Raw genomic sequence first — 17,152 nt, 5'->3', positions numbered from 1 at the left:
GGAAGACAGTTGTAGCCCAAAAGAGTAGATAAAATCATCAGTCATAAAATCACAGACCTATCCTAGTGGGTATACTAGAAAAATGTCTCCATTGTGTCTTTTATCAAAACAACAACAAAAAAAATAACATGATGCTTTCGTGAGGTAATGTGAGTATTCAGAGGGCTGCAGCTAGTGAGTCAAATAATCTTTATTTAGGTTCAAAACAATCATGACTCTTCACATGTAATGTCTATACACAGACTGTAAGGAGATTACTCATTGAAATCATACAACACTGCAGTAAGATGCTGATAAATTTTCCGACCCGCTCATTCCATGTTCTTTATTTACATTATGATCTGTTCACAATGTATTCAAACTACTTTGAAAAAGATAGGTAAGGCAGCACAGTACACATCATCCAGCCCACAGGGGAAAAATACATCTCACATATACTATAGAGTGTTTAGTGATACAGTGTGTTGGAAAAAATGGCACAAAATCTGTACATGCAGATCATTCATTTGAAATATATTTATTCATCAAAAAACATATTTTGGATAGACTTGCAGATGTTGTAAACAGTGCCTAAAAACAATGTATTTCCAGTGTCCAAAATATAGTTTGAATCAATGTCATGTACAAGAAAGCTGCACATACATTTTTTTGACCAGTTTTTGTAGGACTATATTCTGAAACTTATCTCCAAACATTTTCCGAAGTATGTGTGAATTGTATTTTGTTGCATTTTGGGAAACCAGATTAAATAAGTGGGACAAAGACTGGTGATGTTTTGCAGTTTTACAGTTTAAATTTTACTCTGTAGTGTTTCTTCACCTGAAAGAAACACCTTGTTTCTTCAGCCTTCAGGAGTAAAAGACAATTTTCTACATTCTTACCAGCTAACCCACATAGCATTCCCTGTTGAACCAAATGTACACTGTAATCTAGTTGTTTTCAACATGCTCTCCCTGGTGAGGAAAGATAGCAGACAAAAATTAAAACCTTAATTGTTAAACTCTAATCTTAATCAACTTGAAATATAACCCCACATAGTAAATTCCTTATTTTATCTCCTGTCTTTATACAACACTATACCTAACAAGATGTACAATTTCACAATAGTTTGCTCAATCATCGGTTTTCCAGTAGGCTGATATCGATGGAAATTATCCATGTCTCTCCATTCTTTAAATATGAGGCAGAGGGTTGTTGCTGGGTCAGTGTTTCTGAGCGAGTTTTACAAAATGTCCTCCTTATAAATATAAAACATATCAGGCTTTAAAACTCTTTTGCATTGCGTTTTTTTTTTTTTTTTTTATGTCAAAATATTCCTTGCTAGCAAGATGGGAGGCAAGCCTCCTGTCAGTCTCTCTTCATCACTTCCCTTTTTGTCAGATTCCACACAAGAAGAAAACTGTTTTAATATTGATGTTAATTATGAGCCGTCATCCTGGTCGGGCTTCTCAGGATCCTTCGAAACCCTGGAGGAAAAATGGTGAGTTTACACACTGTCATACTGCCTCCCAATGTAGGCATATATTAGAGCTGGGCGATATCAATAAAATCATCAGATATTGTAGCGACGACTGTTGGTGTTTTCATAAGATATTTGCACCCAAGAAATTTTTGCCAAACACTCATTAATAATGTGGATTTGATGGCCACACAAGTAGAAACAAATAATAAAACAGCTAGGACTGTCTAATAAATTCATAAATTGTATTTCTTTACTGAAATGCAGCCTAAAGACCATACTTGTGCCATATCATGATATTACAACATCTGACAATGTCTTGTCTCATATCATGATATTGATAAGATATCAATATATCGCGCAGCCCTAGTGTATAAATGATGATGTACACAATTATTATTGATGTATTTATACATTTACTCACATTGGGTAGTGTGGGCTTGTGTGTCTCTCTTTGCTGATAGTAAGCAGAAATGATGCAGTTTCTTCTGCAACACACAGACGTGACATGATGTAATTTCTCTATACACTGCCTCATTACAATACACACACACACTCACACACAAACACACACACACACACACACACACACACACACACACACACACACACACACACACACACACACACACACACACACACACACACACACACACATTTCTAGTCTCTTACTTGCTCTGTATGCCTCCACCTGGAGGTAATCCAGGGATGACAGTGGATGCCAGGACTGTGAGGACAGACAGCAGGTCAGGCTCCTCCCCTCTGGCACACAGCTCCTCATAAATCTCTATCAAATGTCACACAAAACAGAAAACACAGAGACAAACACATGAGCACATTAAGCAATGCGGCAACTCAGAGTTTTATGGGAATATTAAAAAAGGTAAGACAGTAAAAGGTGAAGATGGAGGATGTCTACATGCACACATCTTTGCATGTGAATAATTGTAACTGGCTTTCATACTAAATTATGACAAATATCAAAGGGCTTCAGCTCTGTGGGGCTGGACCGCACACAGTAGCCAATAAAACAAACAAACAAACAAAAGGGTGTCAGTATTTCAGTATTAAACCATGACAAAAATAATTTTTTAATAATTATTATAATAATTGTGATGTTAAAATGATATACTGGTGACAGTATGGCAGGACAGGATTTGGGCTTTTGATAGCATCCCATGCTGCAGCAGAGTCTGCCCACTGTGACTCCCACCTGCTACTTTGGACTCCAGCAGGTCCTCCAGCTCGGCCTCCTGGTGTAATGCCTCTGCTGACAGCTGGGGGGCACCAGGGAAGCACAGCAGGATGATGCTGATGTTGTCCAAGCTGCCCTGTGGAGCAAAGTCAGAGGAGGTGAATGCCGATGGCTGACCTCACAGATGTCAACATGTAAAACATTATTTCAAGAGGAAACCAGCACTAAATCACACAGAGCAGAAAGTCATCATTGTGCTGCTCTCCATGCCTCTGTGGGTTTAAACTCTCAAGCATGAGGCACACATGCTTAAAGGTGCTCTTTAAATCTGGGTGAACCGTGTTAGAAATAGTAAGGTCATTTTCCCCTCAAGGACATGAACACAAGAGTCCCAGAGATGCAGCAGAACTGAAAACTGTAAACGAAGTGTGGAAGAAACTGTGACATTTTGAGGTCATTGTGTGTGTCCAAGCTGAAGTCCTGTTATATAACATGGTGACATGATGGACATGATGGCCAAATCGAGCGCGGTTCAACACTTAGCCTATGCACATGGGGCCCATATTTACCCTGATGTGTGGGCGATATAACCCAGTTTGTGATAGTCATTGCCTTGAGGCAATGTGAGGAGGTTGATTGATTCATTTGACGTATTTCAAACAGTTCTGCGGGATGAAGATAGCAAAAAGAGTCAGGGCAGCACAATAAAGCTCATGGGCTTATTTCATTTTGGTCTTTTAGTTAAGATGGATTGGAGGAGCAGTTTTGCCAACTTATATTACAGGTTCATATCAGTACAAACAATAGCTTGAAAGTACATCAGGTTACATGAATAATGAATACAAATGACAAAACAGACAAAACAATAAATGACCTGTAACTATTAAAACTTGATTTTTGTTTAACTATCCATCATAAACTGCTATCTCTAGGTCACTTTCATGCTAGATTTTTTCCATTCCATCTGCTGATAATCTTCAGTTTCCCTGGCGAGACTTTCCACAGCTGTAAAAAGAAAAGTGGCCTCCCCAAGCCACTCTTAAATCTAAGCGGAATAAAATCGGTGGAGCAGCTCCTAATAGAGTCACTATGAACCTCCCTCGCTGCTCTGGAATGATTTATTAAGTATTTAGGGCCAGTGCTGTGAGCAACTCATTGTATCATACCTAGTTCAACTTGAGAGACTCTCAAAGTGATTGGGGTCGAGATGAATCCTCACAGGGGCACCCAAAGTCATCCTTGCTAATCTGCTCTGATAGACTTGCAGCCTATTTTTAAGGTGGTTTGTCAGAGTATTGTAATATGAGCAGGACACAGAGTCAAAATGGGGCTGAAACCATGCCCCTGCTAGGTGACCTTTACTTTTCTGTCTAAAAATGTAATACTGTGTATTATTACTGTATATACTGTATATTACTGTATAAGGCTGTAAAGTGTTGCGAGTACTGTTGGGCCTTATGGCTACATCTGAAGTATTTGCCTAGGTTCTAGGTTCTGTAGCATGCATTAACCAATTTAAATTCCAAACCATGGGATGTTTTGGATGTTACTACTGATTCTGCTTTTCCATTATGCAATAACAACATTTTGTAGATTTGCACTATGTAGACTTTCAACATCTATACCCATGGGAAACCAGCCACCACAAGTTATTCACATATAAAGAGACATCACAAGAATACGAGGTGGACCCAATACACTGCCTTGTGGGACCCCACATTTTGCATGTCTAGATTTAGAGTTACCCCAGGATCCACAACAGGAGTTGTATTCTCTAAAGAGGAGCTCACCCATCTCACTGTAGCATTGTTAAAAGTGACAGAAATGTATTTTAATTTAGTTCTTAATTTAGTCAAATATTCTACGATGGGCTGTATCAAAAGCCTTACGTAAATATGACAGAACCACATTCTGTTGCAGTGATATAGCTCATTTTTAACTGACAAAGGTTTGTTTTCAAAATTTTCTGTTACAATTGAATGTCTGCCTTCTTCAGTGGGTGTCAAGAGGTAGAGACCCTACATGTTCTGACCTTATAGAGGCAGAGGTCAATGACCTGAGAGCAGACATCCCTCAGGTCAGTGCAGACGCGCAGCCGACTGCGGATGAAGGCACACAGCTCCTCGTTGGTGATGGTGTCCCACACCCCATCACAAGCCAGCACCAAGAACTCATCCGCGGGTGAGCGCTCCACCACACACACCTCTGGCTCCGGCGAGACCATCTGCTGGCTGGGTGACCGGTTCTCTGCACCCTTGTAGCTGAAGTCCCCCAGGGCGCGGGACACAGCCAGGGAGCCATTGATCCGCTGGAGGGACACCGAGCCGCCTGCACTCTCGATGCGCTCTCTCTCCAGCGGGCTGTATGGTTTGTGGTCTTCAGTGGAGAAGCAAACCTGCCCAGACCGGCACAGCATGGCCCTGGAGTCGCCACAGTTGGCAAAGTAGATGTAACATGGTGAGATGAGAGTGGCCACCACGGTGGTGCCGCCTCTTTCCCAGCCTTCTCGACGCGCCACAGTATGTAGGTGTTTGTCTGTCTGCAGGAAACCCTCTATTATACCTCCTCTCACCCTCTCTGGGTCGTCCTCTGGTCCCATTCCACCTGGGGACACAAATAGAGACAATATTGAAATACTTAATGTGTTGTTAAAGCAATCGTCCTGTGAGAAGACAACTGAATGAATATATTACATATTACCACATCTATACAGAATAAAATGGCAAATGGTAAGTCCTGATATTGATGTCTGACAACAGGGAACTTTCTCTATTTTATCTCTCCTCTCTCCATAATCTCCAACAACATTTTAAGTACAAAAACTTCAGCAGAAATGTACTGTATCTCAAACAACTACCACTGCAATGAATTACTGACCCCTTTTTACTCATAAAATGTGATTAAGATGTCTCTATTTCAGCAAGCTTGATCACATCTTAGAAAGACTGAATGACAGCAGCATAAAAATCAGCGTCAATCTTTTATTACTCTTTCACCTGTGGACAGGATCTGACTCAGAAGCTGCTGGGAGCAGTACTGTGCCACGCTACTGCCCGCATGTCCATCAAACACAGCAAAGAAGCTCCAGTTGGCCAGCTCGCCACCCAGCTGTGGCACACAGTTATGGAAGTCCTCCATGTTGGCCCTCCAGCCCTGCATGCTGCCCAGGGCATAGGTGAGGCCCCAGCGGGAACATCCTTCCTCAGTGAGCTTGTCTAGGACAGGACGGTCCAGGTAGGGGCTGGGGATGACCTCCTCTCCTTCTCCATCCCCTGGCTGCTCTCCTTCTCCTGCTCCTCCGCGGCCTCCTTTGAAGAAAGAGCTGACCCTCTTCTCTGTCTCTTTCACCAGCTGACGCACAAATGCAGGCATCTCCACGCTTCCTTTCCTAGCCGTCCTCATGGCTCTTGTGCGATGCTGGGATGTGTGGAATCTTCTTTTGTCCCTGCCGGATGTTTGTGGCCCGGGACGGAGGGCTGAGCTGGGCCTAATGCTGGGCCTGTGCCGTGTCTGCGTAGCCTTGCTGCTCCAGGGCTCAAAGCATGGCTGCCTAAGCTGATGGATGCTCTCTGTGCTGGCTGCTCAACCCCCTCTTCCTGCTCATCTCCTCATTCTCCTCTCTTTCTACCCTCTCTGGAGATGTTACTGATCTGCACTCTCTCCTCTGCTCATCCTTCCTCTCCTCTTTGTTTTGTCTCTCCTCTGTCGTACTGTTATTTCACCTTCTCCCTCTCTTTTTCATAGCTCTTCCCTCTTTTACCAGCTCTCCCCTTGCCTTGTTATTTTCCCTGCCTCCTCTGTGATTGGCTGGCTATTTGTGTGCACCAATCCCTGAGCAGCATACATCATTGCTGTCATGTTTGAGCTGTCTCTCTCTACCGCCCTCCCTCATTCTCCTCTTATCTGCAACTCAGTTGTTCATCCTGCCCCTCCCACATCTTCACTAATCTCAACCTTTGATCAGTCTGGATTACCAGGCTTTCACCGTTGTGGATTACAGGACTGTCAGCCATTTAGCACGCAGTCCTGCATGTGCTAGGTGAAGTGAGAAAGAGGCAGTGTGAAGTGGAGGGAAGAGAAAAGGGTCTCTTTATAGGCTCACAGATGCTCCCCTTAAACTGATATTTCATTTTAGTAAATTAAAAAAGGGACTGTGCACATTCCTCTATAGATATTCATAAGTGTTCATTCACCAAAACTGCCAGCTCTGTGAACCTGCATTCTTAAAAACAAACAAAAATCATAGTTTGATCAACATAATATTTTATTCTGTCAATAAGTGTTATAATATGATAAAAAAAAAACATATATTTTCATGTATACATTATAAAAAATGCAATACATTTTATGCATTTTATATAATTCATGCAAAAGAGATGAAGAGGCTCCGTCTATGCAGTCAGATCATACTCAGTTATAGCCACCTGATGACAGTATTACTAACCAAAAGCCATGCTGTCAGAATTTCACCTTGTGAGCTCACTGCTAATATAAAACTAGAGAACCAAACAATTACAGGGTTATACTAAGGTATGAGTTATTTCCTTATGCAATAAATTAATGTTTTAATTATGTAAGGATATGTGGCTTGTGCTTGTGTTCCCAGTTTTAATCTGACTTTAAACAGTCAGCATAGAAGAACATATTGAAAATTTTAAGTGCACTGTTTTGGCAGACTTTTTAAAATTTATTTATAAAAGTAGACCTCTACTTAAGTCTCATATTGTGAGAAAACAAGCTTTTCCATGTTCTTCCCCATGTCAGCATTTTGTCATTGCATTTGTCATTGCATCTAATTGCTGAGAAAAAAAAAATCTGTAAATGTTCTATAGGCTATAAATCATGCAACTCAACAAGCAGTTTTGATTTGGAGACTGTAGGCCCGGGACACACCAAGCCGATGACAGAGGACATGCACCGACCGAGAGGAATGGTCAGATTGCTTTGCCACCTCATGTGTCCTGCTAAAAGTTGTACACAAACACCCCTCACACACAAACAGCGTGGCATCACTCCAGGCTGACAGTCAGTATTTGCCTGCCTCAAGGTGAAAAACCACTCCCACTCACGATTTTCTCGCTTTTCTGAAAGTCCAACCCTTTTAGTGAGGCGGCCAATCAGAGCAGAGGTTCATTAACATAAAATCAACGCCCACAATAGCCTGTTCTTTACAATGGAGACCCTGAGAGGCTGAATACACCCTACAAAAGCTGAATTTGGGGTGAGTTTTTCTGTTTTTGTGGGCTATACAATTAAAAAAAAAAATTTAAAATAAAAAAATAAAAAAATTTAAACTGTGTTAAATTACTAAAAAACAGTAAACTGGAACTTTAAGACAGCTTATGTACACTTAAGTAGGTTCACACATTGTAGAACTGAAGTATACGTCAGCCTGACCCCCACAAAAACTGAACTAAAGTATATCTGAATTTTTGTGACCTAATTTATTAAAGTATGCTTTAATCTTTTAACTTTCACCAAAGCCTAGGTATACTGAGCACCTTTTCCAAAAGTGTAAAAATGTATTCAGTAAGTCTAAATGGCATTAAAAGGGCAAGACTGAGTGTACCATTCTATACTAAATGTGCTCTACATTTTCTAGGGGATATCTTGATCATTTTACCTCACTAGTTAGTCTATTGCTACATTACGATAGGGCTCAATCCAAGCCCAAGTTAAAAGATTTGTTATGAATGCTGAATATCCTGCACTTAACAAGTGGCGCATGCAGCCTCCTTATTTCGCTGAGCTAATGTTGGTTATGTGCTTGATACTATGCCAGCATGCAAATAAATATTGTATTGAAAGCTGTTAATTTGGCAGAGAAAACTTGTGGGCGCATGTAGGCCACCAACTGGCTAAGGAGCCACAGGTCACTCTGAAAACTGAGGGACCGTCTTCACTTAAGTACATGCTGCTGTCTCAGGTTCCCAATTTGTGTGTGTGTGTGCATGTGTGTATGTATGTGTGTGTGTGTGTGTGTGTGAATGCAAACAGGGGGTATCCAATACAGGATAAAATTAGGCCAGCCAGGCCTTATATTGCTGACAGAGCTGGGGTGGCCAAAAAAAGCCTGGAGTGCTGGCCAGCAGTGGAGGCGCAGGGACGCTGACAAGAGGAGAGACGTTGGATCCCTGCTGAAATGGCCACCAAAGGTAAGAAAGTAAAATGGTGACAGCCTTAAGCAACATGAATCAGAACCGACAGGGAGGTAATGAACAGGGAGGGCACAGCTGACTGGAAGGTGGTGAGATCTGGGAGATGCAGAGCACATTATTTTCCTCAGCTGGTGTGCTGGACAGGTGCTCTGAATAGAGATAGGGTGACCAGTCAAATACTGAACCTGACTCATCGTGTCTATGTTGGTGGACAGATGGGCAGAATGGGACTAAACTAAATGAGAACCTGTTGCTGACAGAATATTGCTGTTTGTTTCATTCTGGCTGTCCGGACTGATGACTCCACTGAGATTTAGTATTAGTATATGTATTATATGGCTTAGCTTTGTTGATGAATATACAGTGGGACTGTGAAAGGCTTATAGAGAAAGACAGAAATGCCTATGTGTGTGTGTGTGATTTGTGTTTAGTTTCTTAGGGTCCAACTGTTTCCAAATTTGAGGTGGTCACTTGACAGGGCATTTTCTAGATTTCAGTTAAAACGTTTTTGTTGTAGAATTAATTTTAGGTTAAAGTTATGGGTTAGGGTTAGAAGTAAAGTAACAAAACAAGTTCATAGGTGTAACAGAGTAAAGGTGTTTTTATTTGTGATCTGTGCTTCCCCAGCTTGTGGTACAAATTTACTCACCAAATAGAAAAACCTGGACAAAATAATAGCATTATGTTGTCACTTGTGTGTGTCTCTACAAGCACGAATCTTCTGTCTGTTGGAGTGCAAATTGTGTCTGTTGTTTGTCTGTGCATGTGTGTGTGTGTGTGTGTAAGATTCCTGGATGTTTGCTTTAATCAGATAATTACCTCTAGATTTACACTATGTTAAGTGGCTCATTTATGGTTTCAGTTGTTGTTGTTGATGTGTGTGTGTGTGTGTGTGTGTGTGTGTGAGAGAGAGAGAGAGAGAGAGACAGAGACAGAGAGAGAGGAGGAGACATATTTGTGTCTTCCTATTTTTTCTTTCCTTTTGCTAAATGTTGCAATTACATAATCACTTCCAATGCATGCACACAGCTTTTATTCAGTCAGTCAGAAAAAAAGGTGCTAGTGTAAATATAATGGAAGATTCACTGAGGAGTGAAACTTGATATGTGGGCTAGTGTTTCTGAACAATACCAGAATACTTGTGACCTGGGAGTTATAAAAAGGACGATCAATGTGCTTCCTGTGGTAAAAATACTTTTGAGAAACTGACGATGAATTTAAATCTCTTGCCAGCCTTGCCAAGACAAAGAGGAGTTGCTGGCTTTTCCTTAAACAAATGTGCATTTCACTGTTGGGGACTGATACAACAGTGATTAAACATATATCCACTTCAAGACAGCTTTTAAATCTGCTGTGTACACTGTGTTTGGTATCTGTTTTGTGGGAGGAAACCTCTGGTGCACAGGCGGTGATGCATTTACATTTCTGTTAGCAGCAACGTACAGCACTTCATTTGGAATAAATAGAAGATGTTGGTAGTAAGTGCTGGGCAGTTTGAGTTATCTATGATGATTTATTCATTTTGAACCTGTACCTGAGTTTTTAGGGTTTTCCAGTTTTTCCTTAAGCACCCTGACACACCAAACAAACAGGAGGCAGTCAGATCTTGTTGAGTCACATTAGCGCTCACGACACACACAAATTCGTTGCGACTCCCACACACATCAGCTAAAAACCCATGTGAACAACAGAAAATAATCAGTTGAGGTCAGTGCGAGGGTCAGAGTTCACGTTTGTTGAACTTTCACCTGCAAATTCGCACGTACGAATAATAGAAACACAGCTCTCCTTGGTGGTCATGTGCTGTGTCCCCCAACATGGTGCTGAGTGATACAGTGCTCCCAGATTATCAACAGCCTGGTGCACCATCAGCTAGGAAACAGGAATAGATGATGCACCACTGAACATATTGTGAATAACATTAATTTCAGCTGAATTGCCAGGTTGCTGGCTGCTATGGCAGCTTTTGATACTTAAACGTTTCCCTTTGCCCGCAAGCAATGTCACATCCAGAGTTGCAGAGATGTGCAAAAAAAAAAAAAAAAAACCATTGAGATTGCTTCTTTGTTTCAGAGCGTTATGAAAAGGAAAGCTCGTTGCTCGTTTGAGTCTTTATCCTTGTGTGATCTTGAGGTTTCTGGTTGCCACTCTTGAGACTACTGCCCCCTCATGGCATGGAGGAATAGCTCCTGTCCTGCAGGAGCAGAACGTGCGTGCCTATTGTCTGTCCGTTGTGTTCGTAGACAATTTTTAGAGGTGAGGGGAGGCACAGAGGGTAGCTATGTGTTGAGATGTCTTTTTGTAGCATATATGACTGGATCTTCTGTGGAGCTGCAGGGCGGAGTCCAGAACACATTTCCCTACGGGGACATTCAAATATACCTCATCTATCTTATCCACAGTGATTTTCCCATCTGTCATCGCCTTGGTGTGTCCTATGCCTTAGATTAAGATGTTGCCTTCGTGTTGGCTGTTTTCTGTGAGAGCAAGCGATCAGTATGTGTTTATTATTTCAGCGTGACTGCTTCTTTTAACCCTAACCACTAAATCAAATTAACATAGAACAACAATAGCATCAGGTTTCTCTTTGACGCAAACGTTACCCATCTCTTCAAGTACTGAAGGGGCTGGTTGATATATATAAAACTTTTGCCAGATCCCATGGGGAGAATGGAAAAAGCACCACCCCCTTGAAGAGATGCCTTTGGTGCATAATGCAGCTCGTGGCTAAGAGCTGTTAGTTTTAATCTATTTCAATATGGCAGCATTACTGGAAAGGGATGATCCCTGTAGCGTATCAGCCACTTCACTTCTCTCTCTCTGATACTCACTTTATGACCTTAACATTGTTTCTTAAATGTCTTATTGCTGCCTCTGTCTCTCTCTGCAGTTGTGGATCTGATATACTGGCGTAATGTGGCGAAAACAGGGGTGGTGTTCACAGGGCTGGTGGTGGCCCTGGCCAGTCTGTTCCAGCTCAGTGCCATCACGGTGCTGTCCCACCTCTGCCTGGGCGTCATGTGTGTCACCTTCCCCATCCGCTTCTACTACAAGCTGCTGGAGCTGCTGCGCTGGAACCCCGGGGTGCACCCCTTCCAGTGAGTGTCCTGCAAGGCTCTGAAAGGCCAAGACAGCTCACCAGAGTCAGGCCTCTTTTTTTTTTTTTTTTTTTTTTTTATGGAAAATGTAAAAGCCTTTCAAAATAAGTGTGGTAGTGCTGTAGTCATAAAAACTGAGAAGGTTGAAGTTTTAGGCCAAATCCTTGAACTTGTAATTCCTAGTCAGAAATTCTTTTTCAGACCTTCAGTTTCTACTCCTTCAGTTTCAGTAGTTCTGTTACTTCACATAATTGTAGTGTGATTACTTGAGCCACAATGATAGGCAGTCAGAGGAGGAAATCTTGACTAAGGCCTCATTGATTCAGATTCATTAATTAATGGGATGGAAATAATGTGTGGTTATTCTATTGTTTTTTAGTAGGCAGTCAGAGGAGCACACATTAAAATGTAATTAAAAAACAAAACAAAACATGATCCTCACATGCCTTTTCTCACTTGGGCTTTTGGAAGAGAGTTACCTTTACTCCAGAGCTTTTGTTGTTGAGACAGCATCCAAACAAACACATCTTCACTTCAGGCATCCGTTTTGTTACACCTTCAGCCACCTGGACGCTGTGAGGTAGGAAGCATGAAGCTCCAAGTCGGAGATCAGAGTCAGAGTGTAGTTGGTCGTTTGGTGTATAGTTCAAAGTCCTTGTGGAAAATTTGAATGGAATTTGCAATAAATACCACAAATTTAAAGTCGTTGCTACGCTGATACATTAAGTTGTCTTCTGTGAGATAAAATACCAACTAACATCACTTTTGTGAATTTTAATCCTTAAATTAGCTTGTTATACTGATTGTTGCCAAATGAGATGCTAATCATTTGGGAGAGAGAACTTTGTCTGAGGCTAGAGGCAACTGGGAGCAAAAACCACTTGGAAGAGAGTTCATATTTAACAGGAACAAATCAAGCCCGCTATATTTGAACAAGAACATCTAAAACGTCAATAATTTGAATGTAGGCTACAACACAGCCAGGATGAGAGGGAAACGTCAGCATGATTATCATCTTAATTCATGATTATCATCTTAATTTGTACTTTAACCCTCGGAACAAAAGCAGTTTATAGGTTTATTGTGTTTATCCATCAATAAAGCCAATAATATTTCTCCACAGTGATTTTGGATCACATACCAAATGGCACAGATACGACACAAAACGGCAACTTCTAACAGTGGCCTGTGTGTGTGTGTGTGTGTGTGTGAGCTCAGGTCCTATCTGAATGAAGACAGCACTCTGACAGACAAGGACACAGTGATGCTGGTAGAAGAGGTGGTGCTGCTGATCGCCTTCGCCGTCACAGAGATCAAACGTCTGCTTTTCATTGAAAGCGTGATCGACTCCGTGAAGGTCTGCACTCACTGTTAATGTGACCATGAGAGTCCAAGTTAAAGTGTGAAGAGCAACTGAACTGGAGCACTTGAAAGCTTAATCTGGAGAGCTTTGGACATAAATGCATCATGCATCAAGAATGTGCAATGTGAATGTGCAGCTAAACAGGAGTTAAGACAAATTTTTCCCCATCCTTCTCTCTCTCTCTCTCTCTCTCTCTCTCTCTCTCTCTCTCTCTCTCTCTCTCTCTCTCTCTCTCTCTCTTTCTCTGTCTCTCTCTCTGTCTCTCTCTCTCTCTCAGTTTGTTGCACTTCTGTATCTGTTGACCTATGTGGGCTCCCTAACCAACGGACTGACTCTGGTTATAGCTGGTGAGATACACTCTGTATTCATAAAATTTACTCAAGTTTGAATTCCTAACAAGTTTTCCACCTCCTGTCTTCCTCAACCCTTATGGAAAGAAAATATATTTACCAATATATTAAATGAAATATATGATATTAGAATATATTACATTTAATCTATGGAATTACAATATATTGAAATATATTTTTATATTTGAAAATGTCTTAGCAATACATAGAATAATATATTGGTGAAACATATATTAATGCAATATATTTATATATTGCATCAATATATTGTAATATATTTCAATATATGGAGTATACATAAGTAATTGTGCATTTCAGATATTGCAATATATTGTATATGAATATATATGTGTTTATATCCCGTAATATATGTCATTTTATATTTATAAATATACTACATAATGTATTTAGATTTATATGTGATGAATACTGGGTACATATATTTAAATATACATGATCTATGACTTTCCAATTATATGGGAACATGTATTGGAAATATATGTACAGATATATGCCATGTATGGTCTATGTATATGTTATGGTTGTTTAATGGAAAATATGCAATGTTAAAAAAAATCCCAATATATTTTTATATATGTTGCGATATATACATATGTGGTATATGCATATATTGCAGTATATTTGAACATATAAAGACAAACTATTACATGTAAAAATATAGTGCCATTTTTGGTCTTGATTGCAATATATTTTTTTATATGTATCAATATATAGACATGTATGGTCTATGCATATATTTCATTATTCATATATTGGAAAATATAAAGACTAGTTCCCATATATGGAAATGTATTATCTAATATATCACATGATATTTTCCAATATACTGCATTATATATTTGTTTCGTAAGGGAACCTCTTCTCTCTGCCGGCCTTTAGGACGATGAATCCTCCACCGTTGTGATTATAAAGTTGAGCTGTGTCTCCTGTGTTCTTTTTCAGCTGTGATCGCTCTTTTCTCCCTTCCTCTGTTGTACAAAAAGCAGCAGGTGAGATACTGAATACAGGACCAGAATATTATTTCTTGTCACAATACTATGTCATCATCAAATAACTTTATACAATTATGGTAGAGAAGGAGAGAGAACACATGATGAATAATGTTTAAAAAAAAAAAAAAGGAATAGCCAAAAAAGGAAAACAATTAAATAATTTAGAGGTGTTAAAATCAAATATAATCTGCATTTTTTTTTATTTGCTCTCAAAGAATTTGTCAAGTAATAAGTTGCTATGTTTTGGGTGACATTCAGAATATTTCTGTTTTGTGCATGGAAACAGCTACCATGCAACAGATTCAGATGCAATATGATTTTTCAACTAAAATATATTTTAGTCAAATAATCCATGAGGGCAGAAACGGAGGTGGAGTCAGATAAGGTGTTTTGGATGCCCTGCAGCAGGCGGATGACTTACCTATGCATCATTTTGTTGACAGGGACGGATAAGAAGGCTGGTTAGAGCTGTGAAGGCTTTCATAAAGAAAGTCAAAAACATGTAAGTTGCTCAAACCTCATTAAATAATTAAATCTGACCTCAGAATTATTTTCATCTAAATTATAAAACTCTTTGCTGATGCTTGTTTTGTGTGGTGTAGCCTAATGTAACTTCCTTTTGTTTTGCAGATTTCTTAACATATATGATATGGTGAAATCCTCCTCTGCCTCTGCGCCTACCCCGCCTCCTGCATCTGCCCTCAAACAGAAAGTCAAGTCAAAGTAACAAGTTAGAGTGTGTGTGTGTGTGTGTGTGTGTGTGTGTGTGTGTGTGTGTGTGTGTGTGAGGGCGATGCACACACATGAAAAGCCTTCAGGAACAGGATTTGGGAAAGGTTGCAGTGAAACATCCTCTGCGGGGCCGCTGGAGGGGCAGCGCCATTCATCCCTCCACCGTGATGTTTGTTTACGGTAGCAAGATTTAATCGATTCTGACAGCCGATACAATGCTGCCATTCATTCAAGGAGAGGGAGGGGGACTGCACGCAGAGAGGAATTTCATTTATTCAAGTGTCTTCTGAGGGAAGTTTGTGATATATCTAGTTTACACAATCATCCAGTCAAACCAGGACAGAGACAGCTGCTTGATTTTACAGCAGTTTACACTGTTTATTTTTATAGGAACAGAATTACAAACTAATGTTGCATGTTCCCTGTTGAACAGTCACATATTATAGGTATGTATTATTGCTGGATGTGTTAATGTTATTTTCATCAAATTGCACATCACCAACAATAGTTTCAATATTACAGTGAGTTAAACTTGAGGTCAACATTAGCTAAAGCAGCTGGACAAGATAGTGACACCGTAAATCAAACACAAACTAACCTACATGAATTTCTTAATTATGTGTGCATTGCTTTGAATGTTGCTGCTTTTTGGCAGCTTGTTACAGCCACTGGTGTCCCTTTGTTGGAGGGGAAGCTTGTTGTTTTGGAGCAAACATTGCTGGCTTAGCCCATGAGGTCAACCTTCTGCTGAACAGTACTATGTGTAGCAGTTTATTATCATTATTAACATGAATTAATTTTGAGACATTAATATCGTTAACTTGGAAGCCTTCACTGGTTCATACACAACACTGTGTGCCGCTCAGGTCAGATTGCAGAGGAGATCTGCTGTATTGCTTTACAGCACAAACATTGCTTTATGACACAAAGCAGGAACCATTCTTACCTAACAAGTAATACGCAGCTCTATTCCTCGTCCACTATTGTGACAATAAGGTTTCAACTTCATGCTGTCTTACCTTGCTGGAGTGCATACCTCTTTGCTGTTATCAAATCAGAAACATCCCTCTAGGAAGTGACGGTTTATGGGCATTTTGAGAGACACAAAATACTGCATGTAGCTCCTCCAGGTTGTTGCTCTGTACGTCCAAACCGGTGCTCTGGGCTTCATCTTTATGTTCTCAGGGCAGCTTATTCAAGGCATACTACCTCCACCCTGTTTTGACTGGATAATTGTGTCAAACACCGGCGTCTGAAGGCATTTTAATAAATAAGACTCCTAACTATAGATTTTATCATTTAAAAAAATAAATAAATAGCATGATGAGAGCTGGTTTCTTGAACTATGAATTGAGACCCCAAAATGGGTCTGAGGCGTACATCTTGGTGGTGTCTGTGGTGCAGCGACACCCCAGAGTATCATGAGGAGCTGCAGCACCAGAATGAGGAGTGAGGAGTGAAGGGCTTGAGGGGAAACTTAACAGGGTGGTGAACATCACCATCCTACCAGTTAGCCTCACATTCAGTCTTAAAATATTATTTTGCTTAACATAAGTGAGTTTTTTTTTTTTTCCACTGGTGTGATGAGAGAGCTCTACCTGTTCCCAATGCAGTTTCACTTGTTTCCCCCAAAAATAAATAAATTAATTAAAAAGGCAGAATAATGCAGATCACCCATCCCCCAAAATAAATAAATAAATAAATAAATACATGCACAACTCAATGGACAGTTTTTGCAGTGAACATGAAAGCTTCATTTCAATGTCCAGCTAAACTTTTGCCAC

General features: G+C 40.4%; 2 protein-coding genes across 2 annotated transcripts; one reads left to right on the top strand and one right to left on the bottom strand.

Moving 5' to 3' along the window:
* Positions 1-172: 172 nt before the first annotated feature.
* Positions 173-6,427, bottom strand: ppm1nb (protein phosphatase, Mg2+/Mn2+ dependent, 1Nb (putative)). Its single transcript, XM_030069572.1, has 6 exons — positions 5,651-6,427; positions 4,687-5,258; positions 2,673-2,790; positions 2,132-2,246; positions 1,884-1,947; positions 173-1,466 (listed from the first exon to the last, which is right to left on the bottom strand). The coding sequence occupies exons 1-6, from the start codon at positions 6,054-6,056 to the stop codon at positions 1,449-1,451; spliced, it is 1,293 nt and encodes a 430-aa protein (XP_029925432.1). The 5' UTR covers positions 6,057-6,427; the 3' UTR covers positions 173-1,448.
* Positions 6,428-8,796: 2,369 nt separating this feature from the next.
* On the top strand, positions 8,797-16,821 carry rtn2b (reticulon 2b). The gene is made up of 8 exons (XM_030069174.1): positions 8,797-8,809; positions 11,703-11,910; positions 13,129-13,267; positions 13,551-13,620; positions 14,587-14,633; positions 15,080-15,138; positions 15,267-15,359; positions 16,773-16,821. The coding sequence occupies exons 1-8, from the start codon at positions 8,797-8,799 to the stop codon at positions 16,819-16,821; spliced, it is 678 nt and encodes a 225-aa protein (XP_029925034.1).
* The last annotated feature ends 331 nt before the right edge of the window (positions 16,822-17,152 follow it).

The sequence above is a fragment of the Myripristis murdjan genome, chromosome 14 (assembly GCF_902150065.1).
Source record: "Myripristis murdjan chromosome 14, fMyrMur1.1, whole genome shotgun sequence".
In the NCBI taxonomy this organism is placed as follows: Eukaryota; Metazoa; Chordata; class Actinopteri; order Holocentriformes; family Holocentridae; genus Myripristis; species Myripristis murdjan.
The sequence above is the reverse complement of the archived record's forward strand: the minus strand, read 5'-3'. Positions and strand labels throughout refer to the sequence as shown.

Bases quoted from the DNA above. Each gene is read 5' to 3' on its own strand.
- ppm1nb (XM_030069572.1), bottom strand. From the start codon at position 6,056: ATGAGGACGGCTAGGAAAGGAAGCGTGGAGATGCCTGCATTTGTGCGT. The intron at 5,259-5,650 runs GTGAAAGAGTAA...TTGTGTCCCCAG, and splicing joins GAGTCAGATCCTGTCCACAG to GTGGAATGGGACCAGAGGAC. The intron at 1,948-2,131 runs GTAAGAGACTAG...TGTGTGTTGCAG, and splicing joins GGTGGAGGCATACAGAGCAA to AAGAAACTGCATCATTTCTG.
- rtn2b (XM_030069174.1), top strand. The intron at 11,911-13,128 runs GTGAGTGTCCTG...GTGTGAGCTCAG, and splicing joins CCCGGGGTGCACCCCTTCCA to GTCCTATCTGAATGAAGACA. The intron at 13,621-14,586 runs GTGAGATACACT...GTTCTTTTTCAG, and splicing joins ACTGACTCTGGTTATAGCTG to CTGTGATCGCTCTTTTCTCC.